The sequence below is a fragment of the Coregonus clupeaformis genome, unplaced genomic scaffold (assembly GCF_020615455.1).
Source record: "Coregonus clupeaformis isolate EN_2021a unplaced genomic scaffold, ASM2061545v1 scaf0471, whole genome shotgun sequence".
Lineage (NCBI taxonomy): Eukaryota > Metazoa > Chordata > Actinopteri > Salmoniformes > Salmonidae > Coregonus > Coregonus clupeaformis.
In genome coordinates, this window is record NW_025533926.1 from 199,028 (window position 1) to 216,356 (window position 17,329).

The 17,329-nt window shown below is 48.5% G+C and overlaps 1 protein-coding gene across 1 annotated transcript in view; it reads left to right on the top strand.

Moving 5' to 3' along the window:
- Positions 1-17,329, top strand: part of nbeal1 (neurobeachin-like 1) — a 64,477-nt gene that overhangs the window by 3,956 nt on the left and 43,192 nt on the right. The window contains exons 3-4 of the mRNA XM_045215560.1: positions 9,365-9,456; positions 16,634-16,795. Coding sequence (XP_045071495.1) covers positions 9,365-9,456; positions 16,634-16,795 — 254 coding nt within the window. The remainder of the gene's footprint in view (positions 1-9,364; positions 9,457-16,633; positions 16,796-17,329) is intronic.

Sequence of the window (17,329 nt, forward strand, 5' to 3'; positions counted from 1 at the left end):
TCGATCAGTGTGACTGAACTGTTACTCACCTCTATAATGATTAACCCAGGCAGGGCTGTCAACACTACGGGTCCAGAGGTTGACAGACAAAGACATCACAGTAAGTCACCCTGGTCCCTGGGGTGGAGTCACACCTACCTACTACTGTTGACGGTTGAGCAGCCTAATTAAAGAGGGTAGTGGCGCTGCGGTCAGGAACTAGTTTCTCCTGTAGCTGTAGGTCATGGTAGAACATCCAAGGCTTTGACAGTTATTAATTCACCTCCAGCTCAATTCAGTGTCGGTGAATGTGTGATCCTTGAATACAGCCCTGTCAGATATGCAATAAGCCTAAACCTGGGCCGTGTTCATTATGGTACAGAACCGAAAATGTTTTAAAATGGAAAACGAAAATGAGGGGTCTTATTGGATGAATCCATGATGTCCCTGCCTCCCTGTTTCAGTCAGTTTTCATCTGTTTGGTGCATAATGAACACAACCCCCTGTGAGTTTCTTTCCTCCAAAGTTAACTAGCCTAGCCCACTCCATACATAAGTGTTGGCTATTGTAATTCTGTGTGTAGGCTAACTAGGCCTAACTGGGAAAGCACCAGTCTTCTAACTCCAGCTCATGGTGCGGCTAAAAGGTAGCAGTGGCGCAGTGGTCTAAGGCACTGCATCGCAGTGCTAGCTGTGCCACTAGAGATCCTGGTTCGAATCCAGGCTCTGTCGTAGCCGGCCGCGACCGGGAGACCCATGGGGCGGCGCACAATTGGCCCAGTGTCTAGGGTAGGGGAGGGAATGGCCGGCAGGGATGTAGCTCAGTTGGTAGAGCATGGCGTTTGCAACGCCAGGGTTGTGGGTTCGATTCCCACGGGGGGCCAGTATGAAAAAAATATATATATATATATATATATATATAAGTAATGTATGCACTAACTGTAAGTCGCTCTGGATAAGAGCGTCTGCTAAATGACTAAAATGTAAATGTAGCAGACAACCACTGAGGCGGTCACATAACGATCCTCTTATCCAGCAGTCTATGTGGTGTGTCACTGTCATCAGCCTGGAGTATCGTCCCAGAGTTGGTAGAGTTAGCAGCATTGTTAACACCACAATGGCAGCGAGGCACCAAACACTACCATGCAAAACCCATCCCTCTGGATCTCTCTGATGGGAAAGGCATGGCTGTTGTTTCTCTACAACATGAAACATACCCCTGTAATATCAAACTACAGGAAGCATGATGTCTATGTGATCAGGCCTAATGATAACGAGCTATCTGCCCCTCCCGTGCTTATAGCCACTAAGAGGATGAGGTCATAGACACAGGCCTACATTAAATATTCTGTCATATAGACTAGGACTGTAGGCCTATGTGTAACTATACATCATTGGATCATGGTAGCACCAATCACTTTTTTTAAATACCAACAACACAGGCCTAGTAGTTTCTGGTGACTACCTAACAGTAGTTTCTGGTGACTACCTAACAGTAGTTTCTGGTGACTACCTAGCAGTAGCCTCTGGTGACTACCTAGCAGTAGCCTCTGGTGACTACCTAGCAGTAGCCTCTGGTGACTACCTAGCAGTAGCCTCTGGTGACTACCTAGCAGTAGCCTCTGGTGACTACCTAGCAGTAGCCTCTGGTGACTACCTAGGAGTAGCCTCTGGTGACTACCTAGCAGTAGCCTCTGGTGACTACCTAGCAGTAGCCTCTGGTGACTACCTAGCAGTAGCCTCTGGTGACTACCTAGCAGTAGCCTCTGGTGACTACCTAGCAGTAGCCTCTGGTGACGTCGTCTGTGTGACAGAAAACATTCAGTTCAGCCTGAAGTTTAATGAACTCAATGAACAGAGTTGTTATTGGAAGACGGGAATAAGGGAACTGGAGAGAACGGAAAAGAGAGAGGACAGAGCTGAGAGTGACTGGGGAGGAGGAGTCAGAGGACAGAGCTGAGAGTGACTGGGGAGGAGGAGTCAGAGGACAGAGCTGAGAGTGACTGGGGAGGAGGAGACAGAGGACAGAGCTGAGAGTGACTGGGGAGGAGGAGACAGAGGACAGAGCTGAGAGTGACTGGGGAGGAGGAGACAGAGGACAGAGCTGAGAGTGACTGGGGAGGAGGAGACATAGGACAGAGCTCAGAGTGACTGGGGAGGAGGAGACAGAGCTGAGAGTGACTGGGGAGAAGGAGAAAGTGCTGTGGTTTCACATTTACCAAAGTAGATTACCCCAGACTTTTTCCTGCTTTGCCGTTTGTTTCCTGGTTACAGGCTCATCTCCAAGTGCCTAGACACACACACACACCTCACTCACTCACTCGTTCACTCTAGCACTGGTTTATGTACCATAGCCTACTGGTATGCAGAGTCTGTTCGTTGAGGCTATTCTCTCTCACTCTCTCCTCTCTGCTCTCTCCTCTCTGCTCTCTCCTCTCGCTCTCTCTCGCTTTCCCCTCGCTCTCTTCTCTCTCACTCTCTCACTCTCGCCTCTCGCTCTCGCCTCTCTCGCTCTCCTCTCTTCTCTCGGCTCTCTCCTCTCTGCTCTCTCCTCTTGCTCTCTCGCTTTCCCCTCGCTCTCTCGCTTTCCCCTCGCTCTCTCGCTTTCCCCTCACTCTCTCCTCTCTCACTCTCTCACTCTCTCCTCTCTCACTCTCTCCTCTCTGCTCTCTCGCCTCTGCTCTCGGCTCTCTTGGCTCTCTCCTCTCGGCTCTCTCCTCTCACGCTCTATCCTCTCTCCTCTGCTCTCTCCTCTCGCTCTCGGCTCTCTCGCTCTCTCATCTCGCTCTCTCCTCTCTCTCCTTGCTCTCTCTCCTCTCGGCTCTCTCCTCTCGGCTCTCTCCTCTCGGCTCTCTCGCTCTCGCCTCTCTCGCCTCTCTCGCCTCTCTCGCCTCTCTCGCCTCTCTCCCCTCGCTCTCTCCTCTCTCGCTCTCTCACTCTCTCCTCTCTGCTCTCTCGCTCTCGCCTCTCTCCCCTCGCTCTCTCACTCTCTCCTCTCTGCTCTCTCGCTCTCGCCTCTCTCGCCTCTGCTCTCTCCTCTCGGCTCTCTCGCTCTCGCCTCTCTCACTCTCCTCTCCCCTCTCTCTCTCCTCTCTCGCTCTCTCACTCTCTCCTCTCTGCTCTCTCCTCTCGGCTCTCTCGCTCTCGCCTCTCTCGCTCTCCTCTCCCCTCGCTCTCTCGCCTCTCCTCTCGGCTCTCTCGCTCTCCTCTCTCTCCTCTCTACTCGCTCTCGGCTCTCTCCTCTCGGCTCTCTCCTCTCTGCTCTCTACCTAGCTACCTAGCAGTAGCCTCTGGTGACTACCTAGCAGTAACCTCTGGTGACTACCTAGCAGTAGCCTCTGGTGACTACCTAGCAGTAGCCTCTGGTGACTACCTAGCAGTAGCCTCTGGTGACTACCTAGCAGTAGCCTCTGGTGACTACCTAGCAGTAGCCTCTGGTGACTACCTAGCAGTAGCCTCTGGTGACTACCTAGCAGTAGCCTCTGGTGACTACCTAGCAGTAGCCTCTGGTGACTACCTAGCAGTAGCCTCTGGTGGCTACCTAGGAGTAGCCTCTGGTGACTACCTAGGAGTAGCCTCTGGTGACTACCTAGCAGTAGCCTCTGGTGACTACCTAGCAGTAGCCTCTGGTGACGTCGTCTGTGTGACAGAAAACATTCAGTTCAGCCTGAAGTTTAATGAACTCAATGAACAGAGTTGTTATTGGAAGACGGGAATAAGGGATCTGGAGAGAACGGAAAAGAGAGAGGACAGAGCTGAGAGTGACTGGGGAGGAGGAGTCAGAGGACAGAGCTGAGAGTGACTGGGGAGGAGGAGTCAGAGGACAGAGCTGAGAGTGACTGGGGGAGGAGGAGACAGAGGACAGAGCTGAGAGTGACTGGGGAGGAGGAGACAGAGGACAGAGCTGAGAGTGACTGGGGAGGAGGAGACAGAGGAGAGCTGAGAGTGACTGGGGAGGAGGAGACAGAGGAAAGAGCTGAGAGTGACTGGGGAGGAGGAGACAGAGGACAGGTAAGGAGGAGCAGAGCTGAAGGCTGGGAGGAGCAGAGCTGAGTGACTGGGGAGGAGGAGACAGAGCTGAGAGTGACTGGGGAGAAGGAGAAAGTGCTGTGGTTTCACATTTACCAAAGTAGATTACCCCAGACTTTTTCCTGCTTTGCCGTTTGTTTCCTGGTTACAGGCTCATCTCCAAGTGCCTAGACACACACACACCTCACTCACTCACTCGTTCACTCTAGCACTGGTTTATGTACCATAGCCTACTGGTATGCAGTCTGTTCGTTGAGGCTATTCTCTCTCACTCTCTCCTCTCTCGTCTCTCCTCTCTCTCTCTCTCTCTGCTCTCTCCTCTCTCAATTCAATTTCAATTCAATTTAAGGGCTTTATTGGCATGGGAAACGTATGTTAACATTGCCAAAGCAAGTGAAGTAGATAGTAAACAAAAGTGAAATAAACAATAAATATTAACAGTAAACATTACACTCAGAAGTTCCAAAAGAATAAAGACATTTCAAATGTCATATTATGTCTATATACAGTGTTTGTAATAATGTGCAAATAGTTAAAGTACAAATGGGAAAATAAATAAACATAAATATGGGTTGTATTTACAATGGTGTTTGATCTTCACTGGTTGCCCTGTTCTTGTGGCAACAGGTCACAAATCTTGCGGCTGTGATGGCACACTGTGGTTTTTCACCCAATAGATATGGGAGTTTATCAAAATTGTTTTGTTTTTTTCTAATTGTAATCCGAGGGAAATATGTGTCTCTAATATGGTCATACATTTGTCAGGAAGTGCAGCTCAGTTTCCAACTCATTTTGTGGGCAGTGTGCACATAGCCGGTCTTCTCTTGAGAGCCAGGTCTGCCTACGGCGGCCTTTCTCAATAGCAAGGCTATGCTCACTGAGTCTGTACATAGTCAAAGCTTTCCTTAAGTTTGGGTCAGTCACAGTGGTCAGGTATTCTGCCACTGTGTACTCTCTGTTTAGGGCCAAATAGCATTCTAGTTTGCTCTGTTTTTTTGTTTGTTCTTTCCAATGTGTCAAGTAATTCTCTTTTTGTTTTCTCATGATTTGGTTGGGTCTAATTGTCGGCTCTCTCCTCTCTCGGCTTTCTCTCTCTCTCCTCTCTCTCCTCTCTCTCTCGGCTCTCTCTCTCCTCTCTCCTCTCTCTCGGCTCTCTCCTCTCTCTCTCGGCTCTCTCTCTCTCTCGGCTCTCTTCTCTCTCGGCTCTCTCTCTCTCTCTCGGCTCTCTCTCGCTCTCTCTCTCTCGGCTCTCTTCTCTCTCGGCTCTCTTCTCTCTCGGCTCTCTTCTCTCTCGGCTCTCTTCTCTCTCGGCTCTCTTCTCTCTCGGCTCTCTTCTCTCTCGGCTCTCTCCTCTCTCTCGGCTTTCTTCTCTCTCGGCTCTCTCCTCTCTCTCTCTCTCTCTCCTCTCTCTCGGCTCTCTCTCTCTCTCTCTCGGCTCTCTCCTCTCTCTCGGCTCTCTCCTCTCTCTCTCGGCTCTCTCTCCCCTCTCTCTCGGCTCTCTTCTCTCTCTCGGCTCTCTCCTCTCTCTCGGCTCTCTCTCTCTCTCGGCTCTCTCCTCTCTCTCTCTCTCTCGGCTCTCTCTCTCTCGGCTCTCTCTCTCTCGGCTCTCTCTCTCTCTCGGCTCTCTCCTCTCTCTCTGCTCTCTCCTCTCTCTCTCGGCTCTCTCCTCTCTCTCTCGGCTCTCTCTCTCTCTCGGCTCTCTCTCTCTCTCTCGGCTCTCTTCTCTCTCGGCTCTCTCTCTCTCTCGGCTCTCTCTCTCTCGGCTCTCTCCTCTCTCGGCTCTCTCTCTCTCTCCTCTCTCCTCTCTCCTCTCTCTCGGCTCTCTCCTCTCTCGGCTCTCTTCTCTCTCTCGGCTCTCTCCTCTCTCGGCTCTCTTCTCTCTCTCGGCTCTCTCTCTCTCTCGGCTCTCTCTCTCTCTCGGCTCTCTCCTCTCTCTCGGCTCTCTCCTCTCTCTCGGCTCTCTCCTCTCTCCTCTCTCTCGGCTCTCTCCTCTCTCTCTCTCGGCTCTCTCTCTCGGCTCTCTCTCTCTCGGCTCTCCTCTCTCTCGGCTCTCTCCTCTCTCTCGGCTCTCTCCTCTCTCTCGGCTCTCTCCTCTCTCTTGGCTCTCTCCTCTCTCTCGGCTCTCTCTCCTCTCTCCTTTCTCACTGTGTGCTATAAATATCACCAGCAACAACAGTGATGTCATAGTGTTTATATATCGACCACACCTCGCGGTTTATCCCCTCCCATGTGTGCACTATAAATACTACTGGTGCCGTGACATCACAGTCAATCCCAGGATAGTGAATAGTGGCGATTGATGGGGAGGAGAAGGTGACTGTAGACGGACCATGAAGGCATAAAAGACATTGGTAAAACAGAAAAACTGTTAGGGAGGGGACATCTACAGTAGACGTTGTGGTAAAACAGAGGAACTGTTAGGGAGGGGACATCTACAGTAGACATTGTGGTAAAACAGAGAAACTGTTAGGGAGGGGACATCTACAGTAGACGTTGTGGTAAAACTGAGAAACTGTTAGGGAGGGGACATCTACAATATACATTTTGGTAAAACAGAAACTGTTAGGGAGGGGACATCTACAGTAGACATTGTGGTAAAACCAATGAACTGTTAGGAAGGGGACATCTACAGTAGACATTGTGGTTTTGAGTCTGCCTTCACCATTTCCTTTAGCAGTCATACTCGGTCACTATGCCAACCACGCCGTTTGTGGGGGTAGGGTGAGGAGGGCAGTGCCGGGTCGGTCGTAAATATAACTCCCTCGTAACGCCCTCTTCACCTCTCGATGGGATCTCCTTGAGAAAAGATTGCTGTTGGCTGACCGGTCCGTGTTGATAACCTTGTAGGCTCAGGCTAGTGAGGTCCTACGGGGTCGTGTGTTATTAAGAGTCAGCGAGGGGGTGGTCATGATTTCATGAGGAATGGTCACATGCTTGGTACAACATAAGTTATAGTCTAACCCCCTGACAAACCAGCTGACTAATAAAACCCCACAATTCACCCTGTTGGGAAGGTCCCATGGGGCTGTGTGTTATTAAGAGTAATTGAGGGGGTGGTCATGATATCATGATGGATGGTCACATGTTCGGCACAGGATACCCAGATTACCCATCCCCTCAAACCAGCTGACCATTAGAAAACACACTAATAGGAAATATATCATAAACCATTAAAAAGTCTGTCAGTTTCAAAGATATAACTAAATCGGCTGTTACCCAGATGTTGAGTTGAACTCTAATCTGACTCCATCCAGCCAGTGTTGCTTGGTGTTGGGTCAGCAGTGGTGCCTAAAATAAACCGAGCCACAGCAAGCAGGCGCAGGGTGTGTCCCTCTCTCCCTCCCTGCCCTCCCTGTCCCAGCCCTGAGCCCTCAATGGACATCTGTACTCCCCGGCTGCCCAGTGAAAGAGGGCATTCTCTCTAACCACTCACACACTCCCTGAGACCGAGCACACTGGGGCTAGTTCACATACAAGCTCTGGCTCACACACTCAAAGGGAGGGAACACGAACACACACACACACACACACACACAGTGAGAGTAGAATGAACAAGATCGTCATATGTTTTTGTTGTACAACCGTGTTGATTCAAGTATATGCACACACACATACACCCACCCAAACAGACATTCGTTCTGAACTCTGTATCCAAGTCCCTCTCAAACGCTCCGTCAAGTCACTGGCTGTTCTGATGACCTCACGTTTGGAATTCCAGAGAGCTTACTTTCCTGTTCTGGACCATTCCCATTGTGACACGCAGACAGAAGCAGCAGGCTGAGGCTTCCCTAGACTTCTCCTGTCCTGCTCTAGTGTCTTAACCAAACTTACTGTACATTTTATAGGGCCCTAAATAGTATTGGCTAGATGCATGTAAATTACCATATTTCTTATAACTGAATATCATCATCCTTCTGATTTCTCTCACCCCTTTCGCCCGTCCTCCTCAGGAAAACCGCTTCATCAAAAGTGTCACTTGAAAATCGACTAAAGGCACGGAAAGACTGGAAGGATTGTTGAATGTCTGTCGAATGAGAGTACTTAGCACCCCTGAACAGAGTGTCGTCCGTAATTTGCAAACCAATTCTACATGTAGAAACCGGCTAAAATGACGTCCGTCAGTTGCCAACGGCGGGTGGTCACTATAACACACCGCAGCGACATCAAACGAATGAACACTGTGTACTGTGCAGACCGACAATCGGTCTGGTGAGTTTTCTCCTTAAACGGGTGTTACTCTCTGACGGACTGACCAGGCACATGCCACGGGCCAGGGGTAGTATTCATTAGTGCACACCGTAACAACACGTTTGGCAATGAAAACCAGAGTTTATTATTGGACAAGTTCAGGTAATCCCTTCTGGTTTCGGTCCGTTTTGCTTCCTTTGTTCGGTGAAAGCCCACCCCAGGCATGAAACACGCCAAACTGGTCAAAACGCTTTGCCAAACGTTTGGTTCCTGGTGAATAGCCTAACGTCTATAGCTTCACCCCAGGAGTGTTGAAACACTGGTGAATAGCCTTCACCCCAGGAGTGTTGAAACACCACTTTGCCAAACAGTTTGGTTTCTGGTGAATAGCCTTCACCCCAGGAGTGTTGAAACACTGCTTTGCCAAACAAATGCTACTAAGCACTGTACTGCCCTACCAAACAATATAGCCTACTGCCTTATTGAACAACACTTAGTCTGACAGAACAGTATTAATTAGTACCACTCCTACTGGTTCAACAATAATACTTGGGGCCTTTTTTCATATCAGTCCTCCTTGACCTGAATCCGTGTCAGTCAGGCAAGCCTCGGAACTCCCCTGCCCTACCTCCCTCCCTCTCTACCTCCCTACCTCCCTCCCTCCCTCTCTACCTCCCCACCCTGGGCAGAGATAAAGCGATTAGGCTAGCTAGGGTGTGGAGATGACTGGCATTCTCAGAGTGGGAGGGTGACATGTTGGCTGTCTGTCGTCTGTGAACAGTGCTGCTGCCCTCTCGCTCTCTGCATTGTTCCCAGGAATGTAGGAAATGTATGAATGGCAGCTGCTCGTGACTCCCCTCGGGAGTAGAGAATGTGGCGAAGCCTGTTTTTTTATTTCTCCCAGACAGGTGCTCTCCTCATTACACACACACACACACACACACACACACACACACACACACACACACACACACATACACTACACCTACCTGAGTTTACTGTATCTGGCCCTCCTTACATACTACAGTTAGTGGAATCGTTCTCTCTCTCTCTTCTCACATGACAACCACTGAATAACAAAGATTACATTCATTGTTTTCTTTCTTTCTCATCCTTTCCTCTCTTCTCCATCCTCCTTCATTCCGTCCTTCCATCCCTCTCTCTGACAGAGGGACCCAGACTACCTGAAGCTGTGGCTGGAGATCTTCATTGGCTCCTATGAGAGATGTCTAGATGTGGACTTTGAGAAGCCACCCTCCAGGTAAGCATAGCCCCAGAGGTGGGACCAAGTCACAAGGTCCAAGTCTCAAGTAGAGTCCAAGTCGTGCATTCTAAGAGCTAGTCATGTCGAGTCACACGTTTTTTAAAGTCAAGTAAAATAAAAAAATTCTATACATGCAATGACTTGTTCAACTACAAATCGTCGTCTATTTATTGAGGCTACCAGACAGACCTTTTTATTATTTTGTCTAGAACACATTTTGATGATGTAATAATTAATTTGAACAATAAATTCCAAATGTTAGTGATTAATTTCAGTGGATTTTGACATACCAAAAGAGCAGTAGGACTATGCTAGTAGCTGTTGCTTGAAGCCCCATTGCTGGTGAGCTTGCAGAGTAAATGGTTAATATTCACCAAACCATTGTTGGAGCTGCATATTAATGCCAAACCTCTCTCCCTACAATTTGATGTTTGCGCTGCACCTGATCCTAGATCTGTACGGCATATCAACAGTCTGTTCTCTAGCTCAGTGCTTTTCAAACTTTTTGACACGTGACCCCTAAAATGTAGTGGTTCTAAGCTTGCGACCCCCCGCACACATACGTGCAAGCGCGCACAATCGCTGCACAAATGTAGCCTGTCATTACAGCAATAAACGATGATGCGTATTCAAAACGCAAGATACATAAATAAACTGTGTTTTGCACCTTCATTTTGAGCTGAAAGTCATTCATGTTAGCAGTCAATATCAACTAGGGATGATATGCCACATTGTATGTAGCAGGATCATACGGCCTACCTGTATGTAGCAGGATCATACGGCCTACCTGTATGTAGCAGGATCATACGGCCTACCTGTATGTAGCAGGATCATACGGCCTACCTGTATGTAGCAGGATCATACGGCCTACCTGTATGTAGCAGGATCATACGGCCTACCTGTATGCAGCAGGATCATACGGCCTACCTGTATGTAGCAGGATCATACGGCCTACCTGTATGAAGCAGGATCATACGGCCTACCTGTATGCAGCAGGATCATACGGTCTACCTGTATGAAGCAGGATCATACGGCCTACCTGTATGAAGCAGGATCATACGGCCTACCTGTATGAAGCAGGATCATACGGCCTACCTGTATGTAGCAGGATCATACGGCCTACCTGTATGCAGCAGGATCATACGGCCTACCTGTATGTAGCAGGATCATACGGCCTAACTGTATGTAGCAGGATCATACGGCCTACCTGTATGCAGCAGGATCATACGGCCTACCTGTATGCAGCAGGATCATACGGCCTACCTGTATGCAGCAGGATCATACGGTCTACCTGTATGCAGCAGGATCATACGGCCTACCTGTATGCAGCAGGATCATACGGCCTACCTGTATGTAGCAGGATCATACGGCCTACCTGTATGAAGCGGAGGTTGCAGCATCGGATGGAAAGCATGATCTGTCTGTAACCTTTTTTCTTCCTCACAAATATCAATATTAATTGGCCAGAATATGTCACATCTTCATCCCATAGGTATTGAAGTTAGTGTGATGTTAGAGCTATCTTTAAACATATAGCCAATACCACCACTGAGGTATAGCATTATAACCCACACAAACTAGGCCTAACTGAAATATATACAGTACCAGTCAAAAGTTTGGACACACCTACCCATTCAAGGGTTTTTCTTTATTTTTACTATTTTCTACATTGTAGAATAATAGTGAAGACATCAAAACTATGAAATAACACATATGGAATCATGTAGTAACCAACAAATATTTTGATTTGTTTAACTCTATTTTCTTTGTTTCTTCAAAGTAGCCACCCTTTGCCTTGATGACAGCTTTGCACACTCTTGGAATTCTCTCAACCAGCTTCACCTGGAATGCTTTTCCAACAGGCTTGAAGGAGTTGCAACATATGCTGAGCACTTGTTGGCTGCTTTTCCTTCACTCTGCGGTCCAACTCATCCCAAACCATCTCAATTGGGTTTAGGTTGGGTGATTGTGGAGGCCAGGTCATCTGATGCAGCACTCCATCACTCTCCTTGGTCAAATAGCCCTTACACAGCCTGGAGGTGTGTTGGGTCATTGTCCTGTTGAAAAACAAATGATAGTCCCACTAAGCGCAAACCAGATGGCGTATCGCTGCAGAATGCTGTGGTAGCCATGCTGGTTAAGTGTGCCATGAATTCAAAATAAATCACAGACAGTGTCACTAGTAAAGCACCCCACCATCACACCTCCTCCTCCATGCTTCACGGTGGGAGCCACACATGCAGAGATCATCCGTTCACCTACTCTGCGTCTCACAAAGACACGGCGGTTGGAACCAAAAATCTCAAATTTGGACTCATCAGACCAAAGGACAGATTTCCACCAGTCTAATGTCCATTGCTCGTGTTTCTTGGCCCAAGCAAGTCTCTTTTTCTTATTGGTGTCCTTTAGTAGTGGTTTCTTTGCAGCAATTCGACCATGAAGGCCTGGTTCATGCAGTCTCCTCTGAACAGTTGATGTGGAGAGTACGACCCTACCTTACACAGAAAACGGCACAGGTCCTAATCCAGGCACTTGTCATCTCCCGTCTGGATTACTGCAACTCGCTGTTGGCTGGCTCCCTGCCTGTGCCATTAAACCCCTACAAGTTATCCAGAACGCTGCAGCCTGTCTGGTGTTCGACCTTCCCAAGTTCTCTCATGTCACCCCGCTCCTCCGCACACTCCACTGGCTTCCAGTTGAGGCTCGAATCTACTACAAGACCATGGTGCTTGCCTACGGAGCTGTGAGGGGAACGGCACCTCCTTACCTTCAGGCTCTGATCAGACCCTACACCCAAACGAGGGCACTACGTTCATCCACCTCTGGCCTGCTAGCTCCCCTACCTCTACGGAAGCACAGTTCCCGCTCAGCCCAGTCAAAGCTATTCGCTGATCTGGCACCCCAATGGTGGAACAAGCTCCCCCACAACGCCAGGACAGCGGAGTCACTGACCACCTTCCGGAGACACTTGAAACCCTACCTCTTTAAGGAATACCTGGAATAGTATAAAGTAATCCTTCTTTATTTGGGCTGCAATTTCTGAGGCTGGTAACTCTAATGAACTTATCCTCTGCAGCAGAGGTAACTCTGGGTCTTCCTTTCCTGTGGCGGTCCTCATGAGAGCCAGTTTCATCATAGCGCTTGATGGTTTTGCGACTGCACTTGAAGAAACTTTCAAAGTTCTTGACATTTACCGTATTGACTGACCTTCATGTCTTAAAGTAATGATGGACTGTCGTTTCTCTTTGCTTATTTGAGCTGTTCTTGCCATAATATGGACTTGGTCTTTTACCAAATAGGGCTATCTTCTGTGTACCTTGTCAAAACATAACTGATTGGCTCAAAAGCATTAAGAAGGAAATAAATTCCACAAATTAACTTTTAACAAGGCACACCTGTTAATTGAAATGCATTCCTGGTGACTACCTCATGAAGCTGGTTGAGAGAATGCCAAGAGTGTGCAAAGCTGTCATCAAGGCAAAGGGTGGCTACTTTGAAGAATCTCAAATATAAAATATACACTGCTCAAAAAAATTAAGGGAACACTTAAATAACACAATGTAACTCCAAGTCAATCACACTTCTGTGAAATCAAACTGTCCACTTAGGAAGCAACACTGATTGACAATACATTTCACATGCTGTTGTGCAAATGGAATAGACAACAGGTGGAAATTATAGGCAATTAGCAAGACACCCCCAATAAAGGACTGGTTTTTGCAGTTGGTGACCACAGACCACTTCTCAGTTCCTATGCTTCTGGCTGATGTTTTGGTCACTTTTGAATGCTGGCAGGTGCTTTCACTCTAGTGGTAGCATGAGACGGAGTCTACAACCCACACAAGTGGCTCAGGTAGTGCAGCTCATCCAGGATGGCACATCAATGCGAGCTGTGGGAAGAAGGTTTGCTGTGTCTGTCAGCGTAGTGTCCAGAGCATGGAGGCGCTACCAGGAGACAGGCCAGTACATCAGGAGACGTGGAGGAGGCCGTAGGAGGGCAACAACCCAGCAGCAGGACCGCTACCTCCGCCTTTGTGCAAGGAGGAGCAGGGGGAGCACTGCCAGAGCCCTGCAAAATGACCTCCAGCAGGCCACAAATGTGCATGTGTCTGCTCAAACGGTCAGGAAACAGACTCCATGAGGGTGGTATGAGGGCCCGACGTCCACAGGTGGGGGTTGTGCTTACAGCCCAACACCGTGCAGGACGTTTTGGCATTTTCCAGAGAACACCAAGATTGGCAAATTACGCCACTGGCGCACTGTGCCCTTCACAGATGAAAGCAGGTTCACACTGAGCACGTGACAGACGTGACAGAGTCTTGAGACGCCGTGGAGAACATTCTGCTGCCTGCAACATCCTCCAGCATGACCGGTTTGGCGGTGGGTCAGTCATGGTGTGGGGTGGCATTTCTTTTGGGGGCCGCACAGCCCTCCATGTGCTCGCCAGAGGTAGCCTGACTGCCATTAGGTAACGAGATGAGATCCTCAGACCCCTTGTGAGACCATATGCTGGTGCGGTTGGCCCTGGGTTCCTCCTAATGCAAGACAATGCTAGACCTCATGTGGCTGGAGTGTGTCAGCAGTTCCTGCAAGAGGAAGGCATTGATGCTATGGACTGGCCCGCCCGTTCCCCAGACCTGAATCCAATTGAGCACATCTGGGACATTATGTCTCGCTCCATCCACTAACGCCACGTTGCACCACAGACTGTCCAGGAGTTGGCGGATGCTTTAGTCCAGGTCTGGGAGGAGATCCTCAGAGACCATCCGCCACCTCATCAGGAGCATGCCCAGGCGTTGTAGGGAGGTCATACAGGCACGTGAGGCCACACACGACTGAGCCTCATTTTGACTTGTTTTAAGGACATTACATCAAAGTTGGATCAGCCTGTAGTGTGGTTTTCCACTTTAATTTTGAGGGTGACTCCAAATCCAGACCTCCATGGGTTGATACATTTGATTTCCATTGATATTTTTTGTGTGATTTTGTTGTCAGCACATTCAACTATGTAAAGAAAAAAGTATTTAATAAGATTATTTCATTCATTCAGATCTAGGATGTGTTATTTTAGTGTTCCCTTTATTTTTTTGAGCAGTGTATTTTGATTTGTTTAACACTATTTTGGTTACTACATGATTCCATATGTTATTTCATAGTTTTGATGTCTTCACTATTATTCTACAATGTAGATTGCTTAACGGTAGTTAACACAGAGTGTACAAAACATTAGGAACACCTCTTTCCATGACAGACTGACCAGGTGAATCCAGGTGAAAGCTATGATCCCACTTCAATCAGTGTAGATAAAGGGGAGGAGACAGGTTAAAGAAGGATTTTTAAGCCTTGAGACAATTGAGACATGGATTGTGTATGTGTGCCATTCAGAGGGTGAATGGGCAAGACAAAATATTTAAGTGCCTTTGAACGGGGTATGGTAGTAGGTGCCGGGTGCACCGGTTGAATGTGTCAAGAACTGCAACGCTGCTGGGTTTTTCACGCTCGACAGTTTCCTGTGTGTTTCAAGAATGGACATCCAGCCAATTTGACACAACTGTGGGAAGCATTGGAGTCAACATGGGCCAGCATCCCTGTGGAACGCTTTCGACACCTTGTAAAGTCTACGCCCCAACGAATTGAGGCTGTTCTGAGGGCAAAAGGGGGTGCAACTCAATATTAGGAAGGTGTTCCTAATGTTTGGTGTACTCGGTGTATGCAGCCTATTAAGATATGTATGAAAAATATATAATTTTCCCTATCAGTTTCACACTCGCAACCCCCCCAAAACCTTCTCACTGCGCTAGCTCATCTGACCTGTGTTGATTGACAGTTTGCTGATCCAATCAGAGGTCCGAGTGAGCGTTTCACTAGCCAATCAGTTTTTTTTGCAAGTGGGATACTGTCTCGGGCTGTGTGGAGAGTAATTCACGGAGACTCTGTGCCACAAAATGAGTGACAAAACATTAAACCCGGTTATCAGTGTCAAAGTCGAGTCCCAAGTCTTGATGCTCCAAGTCAAGTCTCAAGTTATTTTATTTTCCATCAAGTTGATTCTCAAGTCATCAAATTTGAGTCCACACCTCTGTATGGCCCTCTACCAAATCCAGGATATTTGTGCCACTGGAGTGTGTGTGTGTGTGGAGTGTGCTGTACACACGCTTACTGCAATGTCAGCCAAATCTAACTGGAGCTACATGTACAGTATGTTGGATGCAAATGAGAGGCATGACAGAAAAGCATAACCAGCTCCGGAATCTGAGAGAGAGAGAGAAAGACACTGCTCTCCCAGCTGTGGTCTGGTCACATGACCAGTGACATGCCTAGTCAGTCCTGTCAGATGATGGTTACGTAAGGCTGTGTGGTGTGTGGGATTGGAGAGCGTGTAGTGCGGAGCAATGTGAAAGCAGATTACTTTCCATTAGATCCGCCAGTACGGTTGTTTGTGTGTTCGGTCCTGTGCCTCTTTCTCTCCCTCCCCCCCCTCTCTCTCTCTCCCACTCCAACCTCTCTCTTTCCCACTCCAACCTCTCTCTCTCTCTTTCCCACTCCAACCTCTCCCTCTCTCTTTCCCACTCCACCTCCCCCCTCTGCCGCAGCTGTCCTGCTTTCCCAGCGATACGCTCTTACCCCTGATTTGGGAATGCTCATCTGGGCTCTGCTTGGGAAAATAACCCATTCCTCTAGGATGAGCTCAGTCTACAGAGGGGGACAGAGACAGAGCTAGGTTCGCTGATGTTAGCAGTGCAGTGGAAGGTTTCATGACATTAGCCTATCAGCAAACACTAGTATTAAGGGCATCATGGTGTGTTGCTGAGGTAGATGTGTGTGAATGTAGTGTAGATGTGTGTAATGTACCTGAATGCCTTAGAGGTTTGGGTGGTTTATTTGCCTGTGTGTGCTTGCATAGTATTTGTGTGAATGCAGGTGAGAGGTGAGCATGTTTTGGTGTTCCCCTTATTTCACCACCATCACTAACTCTGTCTCTCTCGGTCTCTCTCTCTCTCGGTCTCGCTCTCTCTTGGTCTCTCTCTCCTTGGTCTCTCTCTCTCGGTCTCTGTCTCTCTGTGTCTCTCTCTCTCTGTGTCTCTCTCTGTCTCTCTGTCTCTCTCTCTCTCTGTCTCTGTCTGTCTCTCTCTCATTCTCTGTCTGTCTGTGTCTCCCTCTCCCTCCCTCCCAGGTTGGAGGAGGTGCCTCCAGTGATGACCCTGCTGCCAGACAACATCCTGCAGGTGTTGCGTCACCAGCTGCTCCAGTGTGTCCAGAAGGCCTCGGACGGCCTGGAGCAGGAGCAGCAGAACCTGGCCCTCCTGCTGGTCAAGTTCCTCATCGTGGCCTGCAGGTTGGTCTGTGTGTGGTGTGTCTGTACGACCAGGAACAGCAGAGTCTGGCCCCTCCACCTACCAAGGCCTGGTTGTGTGAACCCGGTCTGTCCATATTAAGGTGGTTGAGTGTGTGGTTGGACCACAGAATTTGAATCATTTGTAATTCTGTGGGTTGGACCACTTTTATAGGTAATGTCTATGGATAGGAACCACTCTAGCCTAGGTTGACAGGTCTTAGTGCCCCTGGTTTTAAACGGCCTTCTGCAGCCTAGCAGTAGGAGTAGGCAGGTGGTTCAGGATGGCACGCAATAGAACGTTATTTGCAACAGAAAGCGAAAACAAGTGAAAATATCTCCCTGGCTGCTTCAGTCTGTAGTCTTCTATATGGTGCCATCATGAACATGACCCTTAGGGGTATGCAACAAAGCAGGACCAATGAGTTAGACAGCTTCATATTCTGAAATAACTTTTTATTTAAAAAAAAAGATAACCTTGAAATGGGCATGGTCTAATTGACTCAACAACCAAAAACAGATATCTTAGTTTAGCTT